Source organism: Mirounga leonina, unplaced genomic scaffold (assembly GCF_011800145.1).
Source record: "Mirounga leonina isolate KUSES-001 unplaced genomic scaffold, KU_Mleo_1.0 Mir_151, whole genome shotgun sequence".
In the NCBI taxonomy this organism is placed as follows: Eukaryota; Metazoa; Chordata; class Mammalia; order Carnivora; family Phocidae; genus Mirounga; species Mirounga leonina.
Window position 1 is genome coordinate 87,063,220 of NW_023270377.1, and position 27,924 is coordinate 87,091,143.

At 34.1% G+C, this 27,924-nt stretch overlaps 1 protein-coding gene across 1 annotated transcript in view; it reads left to right on the forward strand.

The window, feature by feature from the left end:
* LRP1B (LDL receptor related protein 1B) overlaps positions 1-27,924 on the forward strand; it is a 1,834,834-nt gene that overhangs the window by 1,308,268 nt on the left and 498,642 nt on the right. Inside the window, exons 33-35 of the mRNA XM_035008121.1 lie at positions 17,498-17,638; positions 22,120-22,245; positions 24,090-24,221. Of these exons, the coding sequence (XP_034864012.1) occupies positions 17,498-17,638; positions 22,120-22,245; positions 24,090-24,221 (399 nt within the window). The remainder of the gene's footprint in view (positions 1-17,497; positions 17,639-22,119; positions 22,246-24,089; positions 24,222-27,924) is intronic.

A 27,924-nucleotide genomic window follows, 5' to 3' on the forward strand; every position in this document is an offset into this window, starting at 1 on the left:
AATATATGAACTATATCCAGGCAGTTTGCCCAGTGCTAAGTACAGTACATAGTTGTCTTCTCTAAGTACTTAAACTACCATTAATGAAAACTAATAGCCCATCAAAGTTTACATTAAAAGTACTATGAGAAATCTCCAAAGGACTCTATGTGATCCTATTCCAGCAATTTTTGTCACCTTAAATCGCTGTGTTCCAATATGTTGCTGTTCTTAATGCTAATTACCTAACGGAATGGATAAATACTACAATTGTAAAGTACATCATGGTACTATTTTTGTAACCAGATTATAATTAGTGATCAGAGAATGGTCTCATTAACATAAATGGTATAATTAAATCATCTCAGCTTTACCATACTTAAAAGCATTAAATAGTGATTGTCTCCCCTTTATAAACTATTAAAGGTTAACTTTCTTGGAATCGTTTTTTTCAGGAAAAATAAATTTACATTGTTCATGTTTATGGCATTAAAAAAAGAACAAATTTGAAAATGCATATTTTCTTTGAGTAGAGACATAATTGTTTTATGTTGCCCCACGTCTCCTCTTTATTTAAAAAGAAAAAAAAAAGGTGTGTAGAGTACAAAAAGACATGACATGTTTTAGATTTATAATAGATTTTTGAGTCAATGTAATTATAACAATAATTAATGAATCTTGAAAATGAATCAAGAGAATCAAAGAGGTCATTCCACAAGTCTGCCAATATTCTGTAGGTATTATCCCATGTTGGAATGTAACAAATAACTTGGAATCATATTATGCTCCAGTGAATATTATTCACTTAAACTGAAGTTAAACAATCAAACTTGAGCCCTTTTTGCTATTTGGCGATTCTGTTCAATTCAAATTAGACTTAGATAGATGGCATTTAATCACAAAGGATTTTCTGGGGCCATATATACCTAGATTTAGGTAAATAAAAAAAATGTACCTGGGCATCAATATGTTTAAATTTCTCTTTTTTTCCGCTTTCCATAATTAGCATCAGCACAATCTCATATAATTTGGAGAGAATATTAAGCATTACAAAGTTGAAATAAATGTCCTCATCAATTTAATTCTAATTAATACTGCTCCATATTTAAACATAACCATTCAAGAAATATCCTGTGTTGTATAGGAAAAAAAATTGAAAGAACATAAATCAGGTGCACCTTTTAAAAATATGATGCTTTTAGGCTTTTAAATTGTATGTAAAATTGTTCTATGTAGCTTATAACGTAGATGTATCAAAGATGGGCAGTACTCAAAAGGCCAGTGATAAGATTATTTTGCCCTGAATTAACTCCAAATGAAATTAAGTGTGGGAGGATAAAAGACTATAATCTTAGAATAAGAATAAGAGCTTTGCCTAAAAGATGTGATGAGATTTAGAAGGACAGGTAGGTGACCCAGAAACATTTACAAAAGAACTCTTTAGTTTGTGCAATAGCAAATACAAAAATAATACATGTGTCATGGTAAGGATTACTACAAATACAATTTAGAAGAAAAACATTTTTCTTTTCTTTTTTTAAAGGATTATTTGACCTTGTCATCATCAAGATTGCATTTAATGGTGGCAAACATATTGAAGACTTCTTAAGCTGGAATATTTCTTGTATTTCTATGGATGGACAAAATACATAAAAGCTTTATAGTTATAGAATGTAGGCATAACATACACTGTCAGTAAAATTTCAAAATTATTTAACCACGTTCTATTATTTAAAAATTTATCTGAACAGGCCCCCTTGAAACATGTTTTTCTTTTTTTGAAATAGTTAATATACCTCCAAATCATTTCCATGCAAATTACATCTAAGCATTCTTGTGTGTATAGCGTGTATGTGTGTGTGTGTGTTTCCTTATGATATTGTGCAATCCAAATTTGTTGTAGGGAATTCTGGTTGTAAGAAATCTAGTCAAAGCTGGAGATTACTTGGTGTAGAATGACAAAAATCACATCTCCACATCATCTTTCTTTATAAAAATTTGTATCAATAAGTGACCATTTTTTTAAAAACCCAAATATAAAGAGAAATGTATTATTTGCAAATTCAGAGTTACATTCCTTTTTCAGGAACATTATATTGTGATCTCTGTCAAACATAGAGTACTTATCTAGTAGATTTCTTGGTATGAAAATGAGGGCACAATGACGTGATCATATAAGGACACTCATTCTGGATTTCCTTATAAAGGGCACATGCATTCTTCTTTATTTTATAATTTATATTAAAATATGACACTGGTGATTTAATGAACTATAAAATAAAGGATTGTAGAATGATGCTCACTTTATAAAACAATTTTATTTTTATTTTCTGATTCAAGAGTATGCTCCAGCTGGCAGATATCTCATTCAACTCAATTGAAAGTACTGAGTTGCAATGACATAATATTTTGCTAACTGATTATTTAAATGGGCAACTTTTTCCCCTGACTTGTGCTATAATATAGAGGTTTTACATGGTTTTTTTTAATTTTCAAGTGAATAGATACATTAAATTATTTGGGAAGGGCAAGAACATGTCAAATAGGATCACCAAAGATCATTTGTGACTATTTATTTTTTAACCTTTTCCCCAGTAATTTATTTATACTTATACCCACACACATACTTCTAGATCAGTGAATTTTATCATATTAATTATTTGGCAGTATCAAGAATTGCACAGTAACTGCAACAACATTCATAGTTTAATAATAAAGACAGAACAGCAAATTACCCAATTTAGAACAACCATTTGAAGCAATTTTTAAAATAATGGAACCTTATAATATACTGTATGTTCCAACAAGGATAATGCTAGTTAATTCTCATATATTAAAAGAAAAAAAATTTGTTCAAGAAGCACACTGTAAATATGACTTAAATTAATTGAAATTGAAGTTGAAGTTATAGAATATGAATGCTAATACAGTAAATTATTTTAAAAATGGGTAAAAATAGTAACAGATTCAAAATATCAAAATTTTTTGTTATAAAGCTGTGGTTTAAAGCTTGCGTTAAAATTTATGACATATATATTTTTTAATTATGTATCTTTTAATTTGTATTAAACATTGCTTTCTAGATCAATGTGTTTCTACAATGTCATTTTAATGTTTATATAATATTCTACTGTATACTTATATGATATTTTATTTAAATAATCACATATATAGTTAAGTTTTAAAGTTCTTTTCTTTTTTTTCTTGAAATTATAGATATTGTGATGACTATCCTAATAAGTAGCTATTTGCTGAGCTTAGGGTACGATTTTCGATGTAGCATTTCTGAGTCAAATTGTTTAGAAATTTTTAAGGCCTTACTATTCATCTTCTTTTGTTCTTATAAGCATTTTGTCAGTTGATGAAAGCAGTAGTACTATTTTTCCCTGCTCTCTCTCCTCACTTGAACTATCTGGTAAGACACCTAGTTTTTTGTTTTATTTTGTTTTTGTTTGTTTGTTTGTTTGTTTGTTTTAATTTCATTCAGAATGGCATGGTTCTCAGACCCTTCTACATTATGATTGTTATCTTCTAAGCCTTCCCATCTTTCAAGGCTTCTTCCAAAAACTAAAAACCAAGACCTGCATATAATAATAAAGATATATTTAGAACAAGGTCTACTGAGATTAATTCTTCCTGGATACTATTTTATATGGTATTTGATTACCAGGAACAGAGAGCTTCATTCTGGTTATCTCTGTTGGGAAAACAGAATAGAGTTTCTGGGAGGTTTTTGCCAAAGAGGTGCTATTTGTTTTGTTTTGTTTTGTTTTAAGATTTTATTTACTTATTTGACAGAGAGAGACACAGCGAGAGAGAGAACACAAGCAGGGGGAGTGGGAGAGGGAGAAGCAGGCTTCCCACTGAGCAGGGAGCCTGATGTGGGGCTCGAACCCAAGACTCTGGGACCATGACCTGGGCCAAAGGCAGATGCTTAATGACTGAGCCACCCAGGCGCCCCAAGAGGTGCTATTTGGGCTTACACAGGAATGGCAAGAAAGATCTAGCCTTGTGAAAATTTCCAAGGAAGAACTTTCTGGGCAGAGAAAATAGCAAATGCAAAGGCCTTAAGGGCATACAGTGCTTGGCGTGTTGTGGTTAACGTGGCTAGAGTGGCAGGAGCTTCGTTCCAGAGGAGAGAAGGGCCACAGGGAGAGATCCCGAGGAATGTACCCAATATGGTAAAGACTGAGGAGTTTATTCTAATATCTAGTTGAAGGGTTAAGCAGGAGTTTTATAATCTGGATGTGTTTTTAAAATATTATTTGATAGTGTGTGAAGACTGGCTATGAGAGAGGCAAGAATAGAAGTTGGAAAACTTCAGGGGGCTGTTAGAGGAGTTCAGGTGACAGACTGTGATAGCTTGGACTAGTGTGGTACCAGTGGAAGTGGAAGAAATGGAGGACTTAGAAAGAATGTGGATATAGGTAAATGGAATGTATTTTCGAGGTAAGGTTCAGATCTGCTTTCAATTTAGGGTGAATTTTCTCTCAGTTGTGCTTCTTAGCCTGGTCCTTCAAAATGTCTCAGACTCTTTTTAATAACTTCCCCAGGATGCTTTTAACAAACTAGTGGATATGGGGTAGTGTATTAGTCAGCTAAGACTGCCATAACAAAAAACTATAGAATGAGTAGCTTAAACAGTAGAGATTTATTTTCTCACAGGTCTAGAGGCTGGAATTCCAAGATCAAGGAGTCAACGGGTTCTGTTTCTCCTCAGGCCCTCTTGGCTTGCAGATGTCTGCCTTCACACCATGTCCTCTTGTCATCTTTATTTTGTGTTCACACCCATGGTGTCTCTTCTTAAATTGAAACCAGTCCTATTGGGTTAGGACCCCACCCTTATGACCTCATGAACCTTAGTTACCTCTTTAAAGACCTTATCTCCAAATGCAGTCACATTGGGGGTTAAGGATTCAGTATATGAATTTTGGGGGCACACAACTCAGTCCAAAAGAGGAAAACCATCACCTAACTTAACCCTCTTTAGACCTTTCTTAAGCAAGGGGGTCCTTAACAGGGGGAAAATGATTCTCTTAAACCTTTCACTTAAACAATGTATAAGTAAATATCAAACAAAGAATTAAGTTGCTTTCCTTGAACACTGATAACCTCACTTGTTTACAATTACAACTATAAATGGAAGTTCTAATATTTTATTTTACCTGCCCTAATCGGTCATCTTGTGTACAACTTGGACTTGATGATCACCTTTGGAGTGATCCCCATAGGCAAATAGCATGATTCTTTTCCACTGTCAAGAATTATGCTACTAGGGGCACCTGGGTGGCTCAGTCGTTAAGCGTCTGCCTTCAGCTCAGGTCATGATCCCAGGGTCCTGGGATGGAGCCCCGCATCGGGCTGCCCCCTCAGCGGGAGCCTGCTTCTCCCCCTCCCACTCCCCCTGCTTGTGTTCCCTCTCTTGCTGTGTCTCTCTCTGTCAAATAAATAAATAAAATCTTAAAAAAAAAAAAAAAAGAATTATGCTACTAGTTTCAACCAACCTCCATGCTAATGATTATGACTAGTATAGAGAATAAAAAATGATTTTCCATTTACTCTTGTAGATTCTTGGCTGGGAGCCCCCTGTAATAAAGGGGAGATTAACAGGAGAAAAAATAATTTGTATATGTGTACAGAAGCCCCCCAAAGATAGAAGACTGGAAAGGCAGTGAGATAATTGAGGCTTATATATCATCCTTAGCTAAGGAAAGGGACAGGGGTCTGGGACTTCAAGGGGGAGAAGGCAATTAATGGGAAGGTGAGAAGAGGAAATGCTTGGTAAACAAAGATTGCCCTGCCATACAGAAAGTTTCTCCAGTAAACAAGTGATCTCTGGTATTAGCTTTCTTCATGGTACAGGCCTCCTTTCTAATATAAATGTCCCTTACAAAAGGGTAACTTATACTGTTTTCAGAGCTTCTCCTGTGTCTGCTCTTTCTCAAAATAATCAGGTCAAAATAATCCTTATGACAAAGGGGTGGCACATTATTGGGGTGGCACACTACCCTTCTTCAGCCACAAGAGAAGTAGTATAAAATCATAGAAACAATGCAAATCCATCCATCATTTTTTTTTAAAGATTTTATTTATTTATTCATGAGAAAGAGAGAGAGAGAGAGAAGCAGAGGGAGAAACAGGCTCCCAAGGAGCAGGGAGCCCGATGCGGGACTTGATCCCAGGACCCTGGGATCATGACCTGAGCCGAAGGCAGACGCTTAGCCATCTGAGCCACCCAGGAGCCCTCCATCCATCATTTTGAAAAAGTAATTCCACACACATTCCTACTAATAATTAGTAGAAGTATTTTTCTTAATTGTTTATGTAATAGAATCAGTATATTCACGTATATGTTTCAGATTTTCTGTTGACTCATTCATTTGTTTATTCAATAAGCTACCAATTATTGTCTTTACCATTTGAATCACTTAGTTAATACTTTTTATATTATGTGAGTGTAGTACAATTTTTCTCATTTTATACATGGGGAGACAAATATTAAGGGTCCAAATAAGTTTCTCAGGATCAAGCAGAGAGTACGTGTCACAGCCAGGCATCCAACCACAGGTATGCATGACTCCAAATCACATTCTCTTACCTACTACAGCCTTGAAAACCATCCATGTGACTGGCATTGGCATATGTATGGAGGACAAGAGTTAATAAGACATACTTCCTGCCCTGAAGAATCTTACATTTTAAATAAGGAGACATATATGTAAATTAAAAAAGTGTTATGGGATTATGAATGTTACAATATAATCACACACAAATTACAGAACACAAAGAATCTGGCGAACCACTTTACCTTTTGAGGGCAATCAAAGCTTCCAAACAGAGGTATCACCTTAACTGAGTCTGAAAATGTGTCCATTATTCAGATAATGGGAGTAGGGGTGTGGAAATAGTAGCGGAGGTAAGGAAGTAAACTGAGGGCAAATGCAAACAAGCATAGAGATATTTGGGAACAATCATTTTGGAAAAGTATATATACTATCAACAATTTATTAACCTATTAACTGGGATGATGGAAAATGGAAGGAGGACACAGGTAGAACATAGTTCAGGCACAATTAAACACAACTGTGATACAGGATGAATATTTAATACAAATGTATGCAATTAAAATGTCCAAATCGTCTGCTCTGTTATCTGAGCCTCCTACTGCTGTTTCTCCACTCCCTGTTTCTCATGAAAACTATCTTAGCTAACATCAATTTTCACTGAATAAACTCTACGTTTTCTATTTTCTAAACACCCCAGCAAGCAGTTATTTGGAGCTGCTTTGTCTTTGTCAGCTAATTCCTCCCTCTCACTGTCATTCTCTCCATTATTGCAAGAATACTAGTTCACTGGCAACACAGTGAAGCCATCCACTTGGAAATTAAATTACCTGCCATTCTCAAGTTTTTCTCCCTATAACCTCAGACTGCCCCGTCAGCTCTCAATGAGGCAATGCTCTCAATATAACAATGAATCGAGACTTTAGGGCCATAACTGTCAGTTCAAGGTCACAAAGGCTTCAACCCAGAATTCTGGGCTTTGTTCTGCAGTGCTCTCCATCCCACCTTCACCGTCCTTTTCCAAATTCTCTGCATTAGAAAAAACAACAAAAACCAAGTCTTAACAGAGCAAAGAGACATCTAGTTCCATCACAGCCATAAGGAACAGATTTTTGCATAGGTTTCAGACAGACTACGGAGAGCTGCTCCTGCACCGAGGAGCAGCTAACAGGCTAACAGACCGCTGCTGTAAGCAAACATATCCACCTCTGATGGTCCAGGTGGAGGGGCGTTTCTGATTTGCAGTAGATACAATGAAAAAATGTAATGGCTTCTATATAATTGGAAATGACAGACTCATCCTGATGTGTAGGCATTTCTCTTACTCACAGTTTTAATTATTTTTCTTTACAAATAAGTTGCCTTTTGATTATTTCTATACATGTTTCTGCCATAACATGGTTAATCTACCCTGGGTAACTGAAAGTGGACTGCAATTCAATATTCCTGGAACACGGAGCACTGGGGGCAGTGATAGGTCTGGTGATGGAAAATTCAGCAGGCTTCACATCATGGATGGCCTTTGTGCCCTGCTTAGGGGGTTGGCAGGGGAAAGCCATTGGAGAGTTTTAAGTACCAGAGGAGTGATATGCTCAGATTTGCATTTTGGAAAGATCACGCTAGTGTTTCCTTAGCAATGAGAGAATGACAGGTGCTGAGGCTGAGCTCAGCAGTTTCATTGGGAATGGAGAGGAAATAAACATCCCTGAGATAATAAGGGTAAAGAATTAACTGAGCTTACTCAGAATGGCAGGCCCTTGGGTGAGACAGTGGAGGAGGTGAGGGACAAAAAGACGACTGCCTGGTTTTTACCTCTGATGACTGAATGGAGGTCCAGGTGATTCTATTTTATCCTCCAATTTGAGAATCTTATTTTCAGTGTCCTCAGTCATCCTCTCCAGAGGGTATTTCTCTGACTCTTTGACCAGGCTTAAAGAGCAGCACCCTCTTGGCTGTGTACATCTGGTTCTAACTCCTTCTTAAATAGACTAAACCAGTCATCTTTTTTTTTCAATGGCATCTAACTCCCTATCTTCAGAGGCCTGAAGGTTCCCAGTTTCTGACCTATTCTGAAGTTCTGCAGTGCAGAGTAGCTTGCATCTGGCCTCTTCCTTTGCAGGTCTAGATTTTCATTTTATCTATAGAGTCAGCCACCAATTATAATCTGCTTTTAACCTACTACAATTTTTATAGCCATGATCTTTTTTTTCTTTATAAAGACCTCCTTGTCTTTATAGGCTTCTGCCTTTTTCATTGCTTTCTTATAAATTTTGGGGTTTCAGAAGAGAATAGAGATAATAGAATTGCCAGATAAAATATAGGATACCCAGTTAAACTTGAATTTCATATAAATGAACATTTTTTGTATAGGTATTTTTTAGGACATACTTTACAAAAATTAATTGTCCTTTATCTGTAATTCAGATGTAACTGGCCATAATGTTATATTTTATATTTTAAATATAAAGGGCTAGTTTTTGAGGAAATATAATTTTTAAATATGGATCTCAATACTTTTGGTATGGTTCAATAAAGCACATATTCTGAATATTTAAAAAATAAGCTATCAATTTTGATAATATATTTTAAGAAGTCAGGTATTATTAAAACTTTAAAACTTCATATTATAATTTTAAAATATAATAACTGAAACATATATTTCAACTGTTTTTAATTTGGGACCAAACTTTATATTTATCAAGTAATTTTGCATTGCAGGGTATAGTGTTATTAGGTCTAGTGGGTATACATTTTTATGCACAGAGCTATGCAGTAGAAAGAGCATTGAAATTCAGTTAATACCAGCTGAGAGTTCCCACCATGCTTCTGCTGTGTGACCTTGGAGAAGGTCACCTTCTGACCTTCTGTTTGCTCATCTTTAACAACAGAAGGTCTATTAACACATCACATCTCATTTATGATGATTAAATGAGACAGTCATATCCGCTTATGTTCAGAGCCTACCAAAGGCCCTGGGACTTAGCACATTTCAGTAAATTTATTTCCCTTGTCTCTCCTCTCCTCTCCTCTCCTCTCCTCTCCTCTTCTCCTCTTCTCTCCTCTCCTCATCCCTCTTCTCTCTTCTCCTCTCCTCTCCTCTTCTCGTTCTCTCTCTCTTTTGAATGAAGATTTTAGAGACTGTATGGCAGAATCAATTTATATTTGTTATTTATGTTAATTCTTTAATTTCATAAATTCCTTTTAATATGTCTATTAGTAAATGTATTTGTTTACTAGGGCTACATAACAAAGTCTCATAGACTGGGTGGCTTAACAGAAATTTACTTTCTCACTATTCTGGAGCTTGAAATCTTGAGATCAAGGTATCAGCATGCTTGGTATCTACTGAGGCCTCTCTCTATGACTTGTAGATGGGTGTCTTCTCCTCCCTGAGTCTTCCCTGTGTGTGTGTATCTCTGTCCTAATTTTCTCTCTCTTTCTCCCTCTTTCTCTGTCTTTCTTTTTTGGATACTGGTATAATTAACATACAGTGTTATATTAGTCTCAGGTGTACAATATAGTGACTCAACAATTCTATACATTACTCTGCTTCTTGTTTTCTCTTCTTATAAGGACATTAGTCATATTGGATTAGGACCCATCTTAATGACTTCATTTTAACTTAATTATCTCTTTAAAGTCCCTATCTCTAAAAACAGTTACATTCTGAAGTCCTGGGAGTTAAGACTTCAACATATGAATTTTGGGAGACACAATTTAACCCATAATGGTGGAGTAGAGATATTCATAATTGCTGACATCAAGTTAAGCAAGCAGTCTTTGCATTTTGGTAATTTCTGAAGATTCTAATATATTCAAGTCAATAACAATGTGAGAAAGAAAAAGTGAGAGAAACATCTGTGATTCTACGTAATACATAGTAAAAATCAAAGTCCTTTGTGTTAGAGAGATCCTTGAAAAGTATATTTAAAAAGATATTTTAAAAAAGATAATATCAACAGGGAATGGGAGAGATGGCTTTATTTAAATGTTTTCTGAGTTACGATTTGTTATGGGAGATATTTTTAGGGATATTTATTTCCCTAATCATTTTGCATGTATTTAGGAAACTTCTACATCATGCTCAGTTCAAAAGAATGCAAAGCACTGTGAAGATATAAAGAAGTACAAGACAGGATCTTGTTCTCGAGCTTTCATCTCTGGATAAAAAGTCAAAATTAGTACAAGTGAAAAGAAAGGGAAAAGCAACAATTAAATATAAAGCCATGTGATTCTGTCTGTAGATAGCTTTAGCATCAGTGAGAAGGAAGAGTAGATGTGGAACATGCTAGTCTGAAATACTTCGCTGAGGGTGGGTTCTACCTGTGCGATGAAGGGGGACTGTAGTGGAATTACGTGCACACGAAGGTGGGGAAACCAACATAAGTAAAAAATGGAACTGTGCGTATTCTTCATAGCACTAATAGAAGTTGCTAGTTATTTTCTTTCCTAATTTTTTTTTTAATTGTGATAAGAACACTTAACATGAGGTCCATCCTCCTCACACAAAATTTAAGTGTGCAATACAATATTGTTAACTATTAGCACAATGTTGTACAGCAGATGTCTAGAATTTACCCCTTTTGTATAACTGAAACTTTTTACCTGTTGAAGGGCAACTCCCCATTTCTTTCTCTCCCCAACCCCTGGCAACACCATTCTATTCTGTTTCTGATTTTGACTAGCTTAGATACCTCATATAAGTGGAATCATGAAGTATTTGTCCTTCTGTGACTGGCTGATTTTACTTAGTGTGATGTCCTCAAGGTTCATCCATGTTGCTGTTTATGGTAAAATCTCCTTTTTTTTTGAAGACTTAATTTCGTTAGAGCAGTTTTAGGTTCACAGTAAAATTGAGAAGAAAATACTGAGATTTCCTATGTACCGCCTGTATCCTTACATTGATAGCCTTCCCATTATCAACATTCTCTACCAGAATATTTCCTTCATTATTAAGGCTGAATAATACTCCACTGTATGTCTATATCACATTTTCTTTAACCATTCATCCTTTAGTAGACATTTAGGTTGTTTCTATATCTTTGCTATTATGAATTATGCTGCAATTAACATTAGAGTGTTATATCTCTTTGATATCCTGACGTCAGTTTCTTTGAATATATACTCCGATGCGTGGGATTCTAGGTCATGGGATAGTTCTATTTTTAATTTTTTGAGGCACCTCCATACTATTTTCTGCAGTGTCTCTGCCATTTTATTTTCCCAGCAGCAGTGTGTGCAAGGGTTCCAATTTTTCTATAACCTTGTTAGCATTGTTATCTTTTCTTTTTTAAACTATAACCATCTTCACAAGTGTGAGGTGATATTTCATTCTGGTTTTGATTTGCGTTTCCTTGATGATTGGTGATGTTGAGCATCTTTTCATATACGTGTGGGCCATTTGCATGTCTTCTTTAGAAAAATGTTTATTCAAGCCCTTTACTCATTTTCAATCAGGTTATTTATTTATTTTTTGCTGTTGATTTGTGGGGATTAAAGTTGTTTCTTTCCTGTTTGTTTATGTATTTCTTTCTCCATCACTAGAACATAGAATCTATAAAGACAGACATTGTGTTTCATTTTCCCACTATCTACATAGTACTTTATGAATATAATAGATACTCAATATTAGTTGAAAAATGAATGAATAAATGAGTATTGTAAGGTGATAAGAGTGGATTAAATGCATGTACTAGAGAGAAATTAGAAAGACATCTTAGTAGGTGGAATCAATTCAGATTATGTCATGATTTAAAAACCTGGTAAGGAATTTTAAATTTGAGGCAGTATATAATCAGGAAATTTGAAGAATCTTGAGCAAGAATTAGGATTGATGAACGGTATGTTTTTAGAGGACTGCAACGACCTAAAATAGTTTTTCTAGTCTATCCATGGTCCTAGTTTCATGCTGGTCAGTACTGAGATGCCTGTTATCCAAGTCTTTATAGTCTTTCCTGGGTGCAAGTTTCTTTGGTCATGGTCCTCAAGGACATGGTTCTTTCTGTTCTGCCTCTTCTCCCATTTATTTGACAACTCCGTACTGCCCCATCAGAATCCAATGGGTTATCCTCAGAGACCTTTTACATAAACAGGGCATGGTTTTGTGTTACTTCTAGAAGCTCCTCCTGCCCTGAAACTGTAATCTAGATTAAGTTACATGGCCACCTCTATGAGCAGGAGGCTGCAAAAGAATGTGCTTGGCATTTTGAATGTTGTCTGTGGAAATGATTCTTCTTTAGCAAAGTTGACAGGGAGGACAGCGACTTTTGGGTAAGCAACATGGAGTCTGACATAGATTGGCTACCTTCTAGTGGTTAAGGATAGAGTTTCTTTTCATTTCATTTCATTTCTTTTCTTTTTTCTAGTCAAGTCTAGTTTTTGCAATTATGAATAAGTCTGTAAAAATCTGTGTAAGTTTTTTGTGTAGACATAAGCCTTTAACTCCTTAAATACCAAAGAGTAGATTGCTGGATCACATGGTAAGAGTTTTTTCAATTTTGTAAGAAACCACGAAATTTTCTTCCAAAATAGCTGTACCATTTTACATTCTCAGTCAGCAGTGTATGAGAGTTCTTATTGCTTCACATTCTCACTGGTATTTCGTGTTGTCAGTGTTCTGAATTTTAGCTATTTTAATAGGTGTCTAGTGGTATCTCATTGTTAGGTTACTTTACATTTCTCTGATGACATAAGATGTGGAGCCTCTTTTCATATGCATATTTTCCATCCGCATATCTTCTTTAATGAAGTGTCAACGTCTTTGTCCCATTTTTAAAATTGGGTTATTCATTTCATTATTGTTGAATTTTAAGAGTTCTTTGTATATTTTTGATAATGGTCCTTTATCAGATGTACTTTTTGTAAATATTTTCTCCATGTCTGTGGCTTGTCTTCTAAGTATTGATATTTTCTTTTGCAGAGAAGTTGTAATTTTAATGAATCTATTTTATCAATTATTTATTTTATGGGGTATGTCTTTGATGTTGTAACTAAAAAGGCATCACCTTATCCAAAGTCATCTAGGTTTCTCCTGTTATCTTTTGAGAGTCTTATAGTTTTGCATTTTACATTTAGGTTCATGTTCCATTTTGAGTTAATTTTTGTGAAAGGTATAAGGTCTGTATCTAGATTCATTCTTTTGTATGCAGACACCCAGCTGTTCCAGTACCATTTGTTTAAGAGACGTCTTTGCTCCATTGTATTACCTTTGCTCCTTTGTCAAAAATCGGATGACTATATTTATAAGGGTATATTTCTGGACTCTCTGTTCTGTTCCATTGATCTGTTTGTCTATTCTTCTACCAACACCACACTGTCTTAATTACTGTAACTTTATAGTAATTCTTGAAGTTAGGTATTGTCAGTCCTCCAACTCTCTTCTCCATTTCATTCATTTTTGAGAAATACCTGCCAAATACCTGGGTCTGAATAAGCATAGATTGTCTGTCAGTTATTCTATGAAAAAAGTAGCTAATTTTCAAAAAAAGAAAGAAAGAAAGGAAAATTTAAAAAAAGAGAGAGAGGTAAACCAGGAAACAGACTCTTTAACTATAGAGAACAAACTGAGGGTTACTGGAGGGGTGGTGGGTGGAAGGATGGGTTAAATAGGTGATGGGTATTAAGGAGGGCACATGTAGTGATGAGCACTAGGTGTTGTATGTAAGTGATGAATCACTCAATTCTACATTTGAAACTAATACTACAGTGTATATTAACTGACTGGGATTTAAATAAATACTTAAAGAAAAAAAAGTAGCTAATTTATCTTGCAGCTTAAGCAATCTCATAAATAAATTTCTTCCAGACAATTACAGTTTAGCATGCAGCAGAAATGCTTTATGCACACTTCCCACTTTACCACACAGAATATTAAAAAGACATGTACTGAACGATCAAGATTTAATAAAATTAGTACTTTTTACTGTCCAGTTAAAGACATTTTTATGTAAAAGAGGCTGATTTTTCTTTTTTTTTCTGTAAATGCATAGCAGTGGAGTATCCAATGATTCCTAGTCAGATTGGTGATGCTGGCTATGTGACTTTTTAGGCTAATAGTCAACTTATCTTTTCTTTTTTATCATGTTATCTATTTGCCCTTTTCCTCTGTATTATGGAAGATTTTCTCAACCACGTATTTTTTAATGTTCTAAGAGTTTGTCTTTCATTGTTCCTTGTTACAGCATCTTTAATTTTTCTAGAACAAGACATACACTTGAATATCTTTGATAATTTTTAAAGATATTTTCTGAATTATGTTTATGTGTCTTTATGTCTATCTTAGTGTTTGGCTTTTTTCATTGGACTGGAGATTCTTGGTTTCCCATAATGTATAACAAAGGAGAACTGGGTGTCTCTCATGGGTTTCCTCTTCCTTCATGAAAATCAAAGTCTTTTTACTTGGTATCTTTCTGGAGTTGGGGTTTCTCACTGGGAGCTCTGCATAGCATTGGACACCGTGACTTGCAGATTTTGCTTTAGATTGGAGTTAGGGGTCAGATTTTGGGTCTCCCAAATGCCAGAATGAAGATAACATTATTGCAGGGCACCAGACTTCATATTCCAAACCTCTTTGCTGAGTATTTTTAAAAAGAGCTATGGTTATGTATTTAATTCAGACTTCTATCAGTTGTTAACCCTCTGTAAACCCAGGGCAAGGGTTTGGGGACATGGTGGTGGTAGGTGATATTACATATAAAAATATCTTCACTTAATTTAAATCCTATTTTTAACCTTTATTAGCACTCCCACTATGCTTATATATATAGAAGCATATATATATGCTTCTCTCTCTCTATATATATATATATAAAATCAAAAGAGAGAAGACTAAACTCCATCCATCAATGGAAGGGGACACTAGAGGTTAAATTAACACCATGGGCTCTAAAATCAGGGCTTGTTCTAGAATCTGGGGCTACTATTTATTGTATGGCCTGGGGAAAACTACTTAACCTCACTTTGTCTCAGTGTTCTTCTATAAGATGGTTTAGTAATAGCAATACTTACCTAATAGAATTGTTGTGAAGATTAAATGAATTACTCTATCTGCAGTGTTTAGAATTAGGCATTGCACAAAATCAAATTCAGTAAAGGATGATTATTGTTGATGTCTGTATTACTATCCTTCTTACAATATCTGAATCTAGGCTTTGGTTCAGTCAAAATATCTTAGGATTTGAATAAGAATAAATGTCCTGTGAACCATTTTGAGTCTATTTTTGTGTGTGGTGTAAGGAAATGGTCCAGTTTCATTCTTCTGCATGTGGCTGTCCAATTTTCCCAACACCATTTGTTGAAGAGACTTTTTTCCACTGGACATTCTTTCCTGCTTTGTTGAAGATTAGTTGACCATAGAGTTGAGGGTCCATTTCTGGGTTCTGTATTCTGTTCCATTGATCTGTGTGTCTGTTTTTGTGCCAGTACCGTACTGTCTTGATGATGACAGCTTTGTAATAGAGCTGGAAGTCCGGGATTGTGATGTCACCAGCTTTGCTTTTCTTTTTCAACATTCCTCTGGCTATTCGGGGTCTTTTCTAGTTCCATACAAATTTAGGATCATTTGTTCCATTTCTTTGAAAAAAGTGGGTGGTATTTTGATAGGGATTGCCTTAAATGTGTAGGTTGCTCTAGGTAGCATTGACATTATCACAATATTTGTTCTTCCAATCCATGAACATGGAACGTTTTTCCATTTCTTCGTGTCTTCCTCAATTTCTTTCTTTTTTTTTTTTCTTCCTCAATTTCTTTCATGAGTATTTTATAGTTTTCTGAGTACAGATTCTTTGCCTCTGGAGCATTGGGTGTTATATGCAACCAATGAATCATGGAACACTACATCAAAAACTAATGATGTAATGTATGGTGATTAACATAACATAATAAAATAAAATAAAATAAAGAAATATAATATTAACTGGGGAAAAAAAGAATAAATGTACTGTGAAGGTAAAGACTATTTTGTTTTGTTCATATAATTAAATAACTTTAACTTCTAGGTAAAAATTGATGTGGTCCCAATCGTCATTAATTATGTTTTTCTTGAAAAGTCTAAATTGTTCAAAACCTTTATATTTATGAACTTCATTTTGAATTATTGCCTTTCCTTAAAAATTTTTAATGCATTCAACATGGAGTCTTAGAAAGAACACAATTTTTGGAGATAGGAAGACCAAATATATAAATTTGATTAAAATAGTTAATTTCTATGAATCTTAAACTCTTCATCTATAAAATGAGAATGGTAATAGATTCCTTGTAGTTTTGGTATGATAGTTTGAAATAAAATAATAATAAATGTATCATTTTCACCAGCATGCCAGCTTCTTTAAGGTCAGGACTTTTTTTTTTTTTTTTAATCTGTGGCACATTGCAGGGTCTCTACTAAGGGAGATATTCAATAGATGCACTCAACACATACACTGAACAGTTTACATTATTAAAATTTTGAAGGGGCATGAGCTGTGCAAAAAATATAAAAAGAGGTTACTAGGAGGAATTCAGTAGTGGGGAGTACTAATTATTAAAAACTTACATATTGCAAACAAAGAGTACAGTCTTTTTGTTTATAATTGTTGTTTGGATATTTGGTTGGATTTTACCATCCATTTACAGATACAATACAGAACTACTGTGATCATGTTTAAGTATGTAAATAATATAATATGAATTCCATATTAATTTGAATATGCTTTTATTTACATTGTGTGTCCTTTTTTCCCCCTTTTTTTAAGAAAAAGAAAAGACAAGACTGGCGAGGAGGGAGAAAAATTTAAACAATAAAATATCACTGTGGTTTTTATTTTTTAAAGAGTAAAAGTGATTTCATGGTTTCCCTTAGAAACAGAGTTTGGGACTATAATGAAAGAAATCAGAAAGTATTATACTTTAATAGCTGTTTACTGTTATTTAATAAGATGATTATCTTTTTCATAGAAGAGATCTTTTCACTTTTATAGATAAGAAACTGTGGTGGGCAGACCAAAACTTAGCTCAGCTGGGAACCTGCAGCAAAAGAGATGGAAGAAACCCCACTGTCCTGAGAAATAAGACTTCTGGTGTTGTTCATATGAAAGTGTATGATAAAGAAGCACAACAAGGCAAGTCACACTGTAATGAATTTGTGCCGCTTTTTGAATATATAATGTTCTTCTTTTTCATATTCTTTTCTCAATTCGACAATTGAAAGGTTTGTATTTTTGCTTCCAGTTAAAAAAAGGGGGGGGGGGAATGCTCCTTATTACTGCAGAAGAAATGCCTTTAACGTAGGTGTATAATGAGCTTTCAAAACATTAGCAAGAGCTTCCAAGGAATCTTAATTTGTCATGTCTTCAGGGAGGTCTTATCTAGTTCTTGATTCAAAAATGTAAGAATGAAAAAAAATTCCCAGCCAAATATATACAGTGTATCATTAAGCCCAGAAACTAAATGAATGAGGGGACTTCAAATGGACTATGTCAACGTAAGAATTTCACATCCAAAAGCACTGCATTGTTTGGCTCTAAGCATTTTGCTTTTTTGTTTTGATTGTCCAAATGGTGTGCAGTGAAATGGAGTGAGAGAACTAACAGATGGTTTACATAGGTGGACTTGTCACACTGCCCAAATGGCAATTACTTTAGAGATGCCAGCCAGGACAACCCCACACCTGCTAGTCCTTTCTTAGTTTTTGCTTCATGACCCATGACATTAGCAGAACTCTTTTCCTAGAAAAAATATTCTTCTGTATTATACTTTCTTACTTTAGTCTCTGCTATGAAAATCCTTAGCTTTACATACTTTTTTTCTTAGGAAAAACATTTCAAGAAAATGTAAAGTGGCTTTCATCTGAAGGATTTGGACATATAGACCAAAACAGAGAACAGTAGGGATAGAAATAGTGAACCAAGGGGATCACTAATTCTGAAGACTGGTGACAACCATCAATCAGGCAGAATTTATTGGAGGTACCAACTGGGAGCCATACTTGCCCATCCAGAGACAAAATGAAGAACAGATTTCATGGTTGCTTTCCCTTTACAGAACATAGGCCAAATTTTAGTATGAAATCACTCCTGAAATTTCATGAAAAAAATAAATTAAAGAAAATAATTGCTTTAAAACAAACAAACAAACAAACAATGAAGTGATTACTGGGCTCCTTTCATAGTTTAGAAGACACTAATACCCAAACTCTTATGCACAAATCTTTATTTGCTCTCTGACATTCAAAATTTTTTTTTAATTTTTAAATTCTTATTTATGTATGTATGTATGTATGTATGTATGTATGTATTTTTAGAGAGAGAGAACGGGGACAGGAAGAGGAGAGGGAGAGAGAGAATCTCATGGCAGGCTCCACCCCTGAGGAGCCTTGGGGAGCCCAACCCTGAGATCATGACCCGAGCCGAAATCAAGAGTCTGGCGCTTAACAGACTGAGCCAACTAGGCGCCCCTCTGACATTTTTTAAAAAATCACTATCTATAATGAACAGGAGTGTTTTCACTAGCAGTTCTGTAATGGAAGATTTCTGTATCAAAATAAATAATTTTGCTGGCATTCAAGCCATGGGGAGTAGATTATCTAATTGAGAATAAAACGCTGGTACTCAATAAATAAAATATCATGACATTTTTGTGAATTTCAATACAATATATTTTGAAAGTATAAAAACTTACAGTGCTATGATAAAATTTAGTTCATAGTCTGTACTTACTGAGATTATATCTGAAAACGCATTAGAAAATACAACAGGAGAGATATATTGTTTCCAAACAAGACATTGAAAAATATATATATTCATTTTTTTTTCAAAATATGAACAAGCACATGGTTTGTTTGAAATTGTAAATTAATATAATTTATAGAGTTTCCCTAGATACGTACCAATAAAGTTTATTGGAGGAAAAATTTCTTATATTATGTTTGGCTCACTTTTTTTGCTCATGTTAACAAAATTTTCTTCATCTTGTAAGGGTTTGATCCTAAAGGTAGAGTTGGGTATTTTACACATTGTGAAAGTATTACTAACTTGACAAGGACCTGAATACTTAGGAATTAATGGTATAATATGACTAAGCTTAAGATTCAGTGGAAATACTATTTTTACTAAAAGAATGTGCTGATTAAATCATCTGTATTAAAGAGAATCGCATTAACAGAATCATGGCAGGTACCTTAAAAGCTTCATTAGTATGAAATATGAGCAATTTAGGATTATTTAAGGTGTTAACATTACTGCCTCTTTGGATTTCAAAGTACAATTAGCTACTTCATTTATCATTTTTGACATAGATCACTGGAGAGCTGAGACTTCTCGTTAGTCAAGTGGACTTTCTAGCTCCACTAGGGAATTGGGGCATGAGGTTTGAACATCAGTCTCACTGCAAAATATTAAGCCAAGCTAGTATTTCTAACTTGCTAGATAATCACTACCTAAATTACTGTCTTTAAAAATCACTCTAATATTTTTCCTACATCAATTCTTTATTTAATAGGCAGATACTTAGTGTAAATAATGACTCATTTCATTTTTTTCCTTTTTCTCTCCTTCACTGGTAGACACTAAACAAATGATACATGAAATGTATGTTATACAACATAATTGTTAACATAGGCTAATTTTATTATTTCTCAAAAAATGAGCATGGTACAATATACTGCTATTACTGCAATTATATTTAAAAATGCACAGTTCCAGAAATTCCTTTTTCTTATTTCTTAACATATGCCTGATATCATCAAGATTATAGAACCCTATTTTTCTTTTTGTAATTTCATTCTCTTTCTGAATCTTTTTTTTTTTTTTAATTTCAACTTCCTTGTTTCCCCTTCTCTCTATTTGGTGTTTCTTCAAGCTTTCTATTAAAGCATTTCTTGTCAATCTCTTCTCAGCTTTTCAGTCTTTATAGTAGTTGAAATAAATCTATATCAAAATGCAAATTTCCATAGCTTGGCATGGCATTAATATATGTTTATATGTTTTCTATAAGATAAAATATGCATAAGGTCAGTACAGATTATTGTAAATGTGTAAATATAACTGTCTCATTAAAATAATCAGAGATCTGAAATTTCATCTTAGTATATAAGTCAGCTTGAGGAAAGGGGGAATAAATGAACTCATCTTCATTAGTTTATATAGGAGATAAAAGTAATCATTTCAACAGTTCAGGGCGACTCTAATCCTAGCATGTGGCCCTGTATAGGATGGAGGTCAGCATTGACTGAACTGGTAACTATAGGAAATGAGCAGAGAGTGTGGTAGCTCTCTTGGTGAGAAATCTCCCAAATTGAGAGTATTTCACACTTCAAAAATGACAGAACTCATGACAGCTTCAGTTGAACAATTAAATCCCATCAGACTATCTTGAATTCAGGAGATGAGAAATAATGAGCTGCATTGGTATTTTGAATTTTCCATAGAGCACTATTGACATATAGCTTTCATCATGCTTTGTAATTCTCACTGGATTTACTGCACTTCATATTAGAGCTTGAACATCCAGTAAATGGCACTGCATGTCCTAGAATAATAAAAATGTTGTAAAAATGGGATATTTAATGAACTTGCTGGATAAGATTGTAAATTACTTAATGTCGCGCTACCAGCTTTAATTAGCACATTGGGCCTAAATTAGTAAATTCAATGGAACATCTTTATAGAATGCCTACCTGTGATTACCTGACTAATATTTGTCATTGCTACTATGCAGGAATAAGGAGAGTTAATATGCCAATTAATTAGATGACTCTTACGGGTGTCTTTTAAATATATTTTGGGAGAATTATGTTCCTAGGAATAGCAAAATTTATTTCCTCGCTTTCAAAAATTATTTAAATATATATATCTCCTTTCTTTTAATGGCATAATCTTTAAGTTGAGTTAGTAATATAATTTAACAGCTATTTATTTGACACATTTGGATAAAGCATTCTTGAAAAGGAAGTAACTTTAGAGTTGAAGTGAAATATCATAATAAAAAGATTTCCTAGTTTCTGTGATCTTAAAAAGCCTATGACAGTATTCTTGACAAACCAATTTCACTTGCTCTTCTGTAGCTGTGAATCTTCTCATGCATTGCCATTTGCTCTCTAAAAAACTGTTTTTTAATTATTTATTTTGAAATTTATCTTTTGAGATCTAATTGACATATAGCATTGCATAAGTTTAAGGTATATAATGGGTTGATTTGATACATTTATATATTACAATATGATTACCACCTTAGCATTAGCTAACCCCTCTATCACATCACATAATTATCATTTCTTTTTTGTGGTGAGAATAATTAAGCTCTAATCTCTTAGCAACTTTGAATTGTAATCAAAGTTTAATTGATACTATAAATTAATTATAGTATTGCTGTGTATAATCACTATGCCATGCATTAGATCTCCATTTACATTTTTGGGGGAGGGCAGACTTCAACTGCAATATGCCACTTCAAATTATTCAAGACAACAAAACATCATACTAACCACTATGAAGCAGCTGCATTTATAAATCAACAAAAGCATATTTGTTCGAATTATTGATATCAAATGATACTCTTTTTATTTTTCTTGAATATTTCTTTTGCTTGCTTTCCTCCCATGCAGGCAGCAATTCTTGCCAACTAAATAATGGTGGGTGCTCTCAGCTGTGTTTGCCAACATCTGAAACTACAAGGACTTGCATGTGTACAGTGGGATATTATCTCCAAAAGAACCGCATGTCATGTCAAGGTATAAGAGCTTGAAAATTTTAATTCTGATGCATTTACTTTATTGATGAAAATTTTAAGCAACACAAATCAGTTAAAAAATAGAAAAAATGATATTAGCTTCTTATTAGGACAATGGTTTACTGCTTAGTCTCATATATGTAGGATTGTTATTACCTAAAAAAATTTAAGTATTACTGTTCTTTAAAAGTCATAATTAGTTATTTTCTGGAACTGCAGTTTATTATCAAACTTTCAACCAAGCCCAGTAGAAACTACCTTCAACTTGAATAGGCAGGGGTTGAGGTAAAAAGCAGTGATTGATTAGTTACAATTACCATTCAATCTGAATTCAGTTATTCTTTTAACTATTTAAGAGAAAATACAAAAGACTTGGGAGGGCTTAGATTTGCTTAACCGAGAGATAAGATCACTGCCAAAGAACTGGAACCTAAATCACCCATCTTCCTATTTCATGTTTCGTGGAGTCTAGTTCTTAGTCCCAAAGAAATTTGGTTCTAGGATGATCTTTCTATCCAATGATCATAGCTTAATTTTATTTAAAAATGTTTCAATCTGGGGTGCCTCGGTGGCGCAGTTGGTTAAGCCTCCGACTCTTGGTTTTGGCTCAGGTCATGGGATTCAGCCACTGTTGGGCTCAATGCCCTCTGCCTCTTTTCCCCCACATGTGTGTGCCCACACTCTCTCTCTCAAGTAAATAAATCTTTAAAAAAAAGAAAAAGAAAAAGAAAATATGTGTCCAAAAACATGTTTTGGCATATTAGAAAAATTCATAAACATCAGCATGCAGACTTCTGGTAGTCAGCTTTTATGTATGTGCATATTTTAGGATATACTTTTGATACTGGACCAGCGAGGTATTAGCAAAAAATAAGTACTTGGTATTTTATGGGGTTCAAAATGGTTTAAGCAGACTAACTTTATTAGAAAAACAATAGTTATGTAGCTATCTAAAATCATATATAAAATCGGGGTGCCTGGGTGGCTCAGTCGTTAAGCATCTGCCTTCAGCTCAGGTCATGATCCCAGGGTCCTGGGATTGAGCCCGGCATCGGGCTCCCTGCTCAGCAAGGAGTCTGCTTCTCCCTCTCCCACTCCCCCTGCTTGTGTTCCCTCTCTCGCTGTGTCTCTCTCTGTCAGATAAATAAAATCTTTTAAAAAAATAAATAAATAAATAAAACAAAATAAAACCATATATAAAATCAAAGATTGTTATCATATATAAGCCACAAGATAATTGGGCATTAGAAAAGAGGGCGTAAATTTTGGTTGTGAGGCCAGGTGTGTTTTCTGGAATCATCTACCTCTGTGTTTATGAAAGTATGGTTCCCAGACGAGTAGTGCTATCACTAGCTGGAAACTTTTCAAAAATTTAAATTATCAGGCCCCTGGAATGGGGGCTTCAGTAATCTGTGCTTTTTTTTTAAATTTTTTTTAAGATTTTTATTTATTTATTTGAGAGAGAGAGAATGAGAGACAGAGAGCACGAGAGGGAAGAGGGCAGAGGACGAAGCAGACTCCCTGCCGAGGAGGGAGCCCGATGCGGGACTCGATCCAGGGACTCCAGGATCATGACCTGAGCCGAAGGCAGTCGCTTAACCAACTGAGCCACCCAGGCGCCCAGTAATCTGTGTTTTAACAATCCTTCTAGGACATGATGATGCACACTCAAGTTTGAGAACCACTAATTTATCTACCTTTCAACTAGTCAGAAGTGTAGTATGCAATTAAAAATTTTTAAAAAGGCCAAGAAATATGTTTTATGAAACAAATTAAGAATGTTCAAAATAATGCTAGTAGAATGACTTTAATTTTAAATATTCATTCCCCCCCCCCCCAATTTAGGTATAGAGTCATTTCTTATGTACTCTGTTCATGAAGGAATCAGGGGAATACCTCTGGAACCAAGTGACAAAATGGATGCATTGATGCCTATATCAGGAACTTCATTTGCTGTTGGGATAGATTTCCATGCAGGTAAATAGCTTTTTATTCATAATTTATGTATGATGTTTTTACTTGATTTATTATACATGATGGAAACCTTTCCCTCTGTACTCTGATAGTCAAGATGAGGAATAAGAAAGCAAATTAGTAATGAATTTTTAAGCCTAATACAAATTGTTCTAAATATGTTTTCCTGAAAAAAAAACAAGTAAAAATTTCCTAAAGTATAGCATTTTAATTGCCAGTGCCTTAAAACACCATGATTGGCATTTGGTTGCTTCATTTTTATTTGTATTTTTTTAAGTGACACTTTTACTTTTATTCAACTATAGATATAAATATATACAAAACATTTTGATTGATTATATACTTAAAACATAATCTAATTTAAAATATTTCCAGAATGATTATCTATTCTAATATAGGTAGTAGCAAATGAATCCAAATAACAAGGAAACAGTTATAAATGCTGTGCCATTTAAATTACTTTTGAATACGGTATGTATCATTTTGGAGTAAGATTTTACCTTTTCTTCTTCTTTTAGCAAACAGTGAAAGAAAGCAAATTCAATGCTAACATTTTCCTGTGGCTAAAATAAATGTATGATTGGAAACTGATGGTAGACACTGTCCAATTTATTTGAAGTAAACATGTTTTCATGTGGGTGTGCTAATTGCTAAATTCAGACTTAGTATAAGCATTAGATATGCTTCTGGTATTTATAGTCAGATCTATCATTCTACACTTGTGTCTAAACTTATAAAAGCAAGTCTCTCTACTTCTCCTCAAGCTAAATCATATGCTTCTCATATTAATGTTTTAGTGCTGAAGATGTACATGTATGTTTACAGTATTTTTTTACTACTTGTGAAGACTTAATTCTATCTAATGTTAAAAAGCAAGTAGTTCTTTGATTTATAATCTTAAAAAAAATCTTCACGCATCAGCCTGTGGAATTCTGGTTGTAAGCTTATTTTTTTCCCCTCAGCTCTAACACATTTTGTTTAATCATGTGTTAATGATATTCCTGGCTACAATTTAATGAATTACTGGGGATCTTCACAAACATTTCAAAGATGACTTTTCTTAAGTAAATTATTTTGTACCAAATGTTTGGAATCATATACAGGCCAAACTTCCTACATTTTTAAAAGGACCTTTCCTAAAAGGAAATTCAGACAAATACAGTGTATTTTGTTGAACAATAGGTAAATTTTGCCAAAATCACAATGTGATTTTTGATCAAGCAAGGCTGTTTGATCAAACCTCATTATACACCGAAGGCTCACTACCCTACCATGCATAATCTACCCTGCCTCTTAATTACATGCATCTTATTCTTTAGAATTTCATCATATAGGATTTAGTAAGTACAAAACTAAGAAAACTTGAACTTCTTGAAAAGATGTTGTGTATGTATGCATATATTTTTAGTAAGTAAACATAATCCCTTCTTTTAGCTGTTATAACATATTTGATTCTTTTAAAGAGTTCATAATGATTTTTGAAAGTATTTGGAAAATTTCTGTGAGGTACGATATTAAAACATTTGGTGGTATAAATGTCCTGGTTAGATCATTAGTAAATCTCTTTTTTCTTATGGGTAGACTGATTATGTGCATAAATTGAATTCACTCTCTGAGGCTTTATACTGGCCCTGTAATGGTTAAGTTTCATATAATGTACTACGACAAAGGATATTTTTATTTGCAGAGAATAGTACTCTCCCTATTTCTAGATTTCCAATAATTATTGATACCATAATAAAATTATTTTGCATCAGATAGTTTTTCCCCAGAGAAACTACTGGTTGTTAGTCAAAACTTTGTGCTCTTCATATCATATCTACGATATTTTTAAATTCAATTCCTAGGAAGAAATTGTTTTTAGAAAATCTATTTCTTCTTCTAAATGTAAAAGGATGTAAGCATATGGAATAGTCATACAAAATTAGAATGTTCAAGAATGTATTAAAATCCCTATTGTTGATCGGAAAACAGCAATGCAAAACTTGCTTTGAAATCAGAGGGTTGGAGACCTAGGCTAGTAAAACGTAGAGTAGGAAGAGGTAAGACTTTTGCAACAACTCAGATTCTGGTGCTGGTTCACCCTCTTACTACCGTGTGATGTTGTGTAAATTACTTGATATTTCTGAGGCTCAGCTGCCTCACTTTTTGGGGTATGGGACTATTAAGATTAATGTATACAAATGTTTGACTCAGTGCTATGGGAGCTATGAAAGTAGTAGTGATACCAAATAATAAAAAGTAATAAATTGTAAAAATTTGCATGTGTGATATATGTGTGTGTAATATATATATTTACAAACATGCCCTGGAAGCTATATTTCAACTTTTAATTAGCGAAGATTTCCTTTTCTGTTCTCTGGACTGATACTATACTTTCTGTTCAGTGACCTGCATAGAATAGTTGTTTCTTAACTTCTTGGGGACAGAGAGAGTAGGTTAGTAAAATTCCCTAATAAAGATGAACTTGATTATGATGATAAGGAACAGTAGGGAGAGCAGATATTTAAAGATTAAAAAATATTGCCAGTTATTTGAAGTCATTAAATATAAACGTAGGAGGCCAGGAGACAGTGCGTAGATAAGGAACAAGTAAAATACTAATGATGATGATGGCAGTGGTGGTAATGAGAGCCGCCAGCCACTTCTGCCCATACCTTTCGTGCTTCCGTCTATTTTACAGTCTGATTCTTTACTAATTGTGTTTTATGAAAATGTATTAGGATCAGAATAAGTGTCAGCCACTTGATTTATGATACCATTATAGACAATATATAAGCTCTGTGGCTTTATTGAGTGAAGTCGCTTCAGGGAAGAAGGAAGGAAAATGTCTAGATTGCTCCTGAGCGAGGTAGAGAAACCAATTTGGGGGGCATCAACTTTTTTTTTTCTTTTTCACCACGGCCGTTATGTTTTACCTGATGATAAGTTCTTCCACTATTAGTTCTCTTTGCAGATATTCTATTTCCTCTTTTTTCATTAATGGACATTCACCTCTGTGAATCCCTACTTTAGGATCAATCAAAGATAAAGATGACAGAATGGAAGGGCACAGAAGCTCCTTATTCTAAACAACAATGACAAACCAAACAAAACTCTCCCATTACAATAAGGAGAGGGTGTGAAGGAGAATCTTTTCTTGAGTATAACCATCATAATTTATGTCATAGTATTTTATTACCACAGTTTTACAGGGATAAATACATTGTTCAAGCCTGTGCATTTCATGAGGATTAACAGATCTCAGTCCTGCTGGGTTTTGGTCTTAATGAATTAAAGTTTTCTGCAGTGAAAGGATTTCTTTCACCAGATGAGGCAATTCTGGATAGTATCCACAGGAAAAAGAAGACCCTGTGGCTAGATTTAACATGTTCAAAGCATTTTTATCACTTCACTGGAAAAGTCCCATTCCACTGGAAAAAAAAAATAAGCTTTGAAAATCCTTGCCCGCTGGGTGATATTCCTCCTGATGAATGAATATTGAATTTGATGCTTTAAAGATATGTTTTAGTTAGGAGAAATACCTTCAAAACAAAGCCCATTGCCCCAGTTAGTAATGTGATCTTCAATAAGTAATGCTCTATCCAGTCTTCCGCTCCCCTGCCTTGAGGATATTTATACTTTTTTATAATAATCACATAATAGGATATTGCTTGAAGAGAGAGGAGATTCTATTCAGAGAATGGTTATTATTATTATGGTTTTT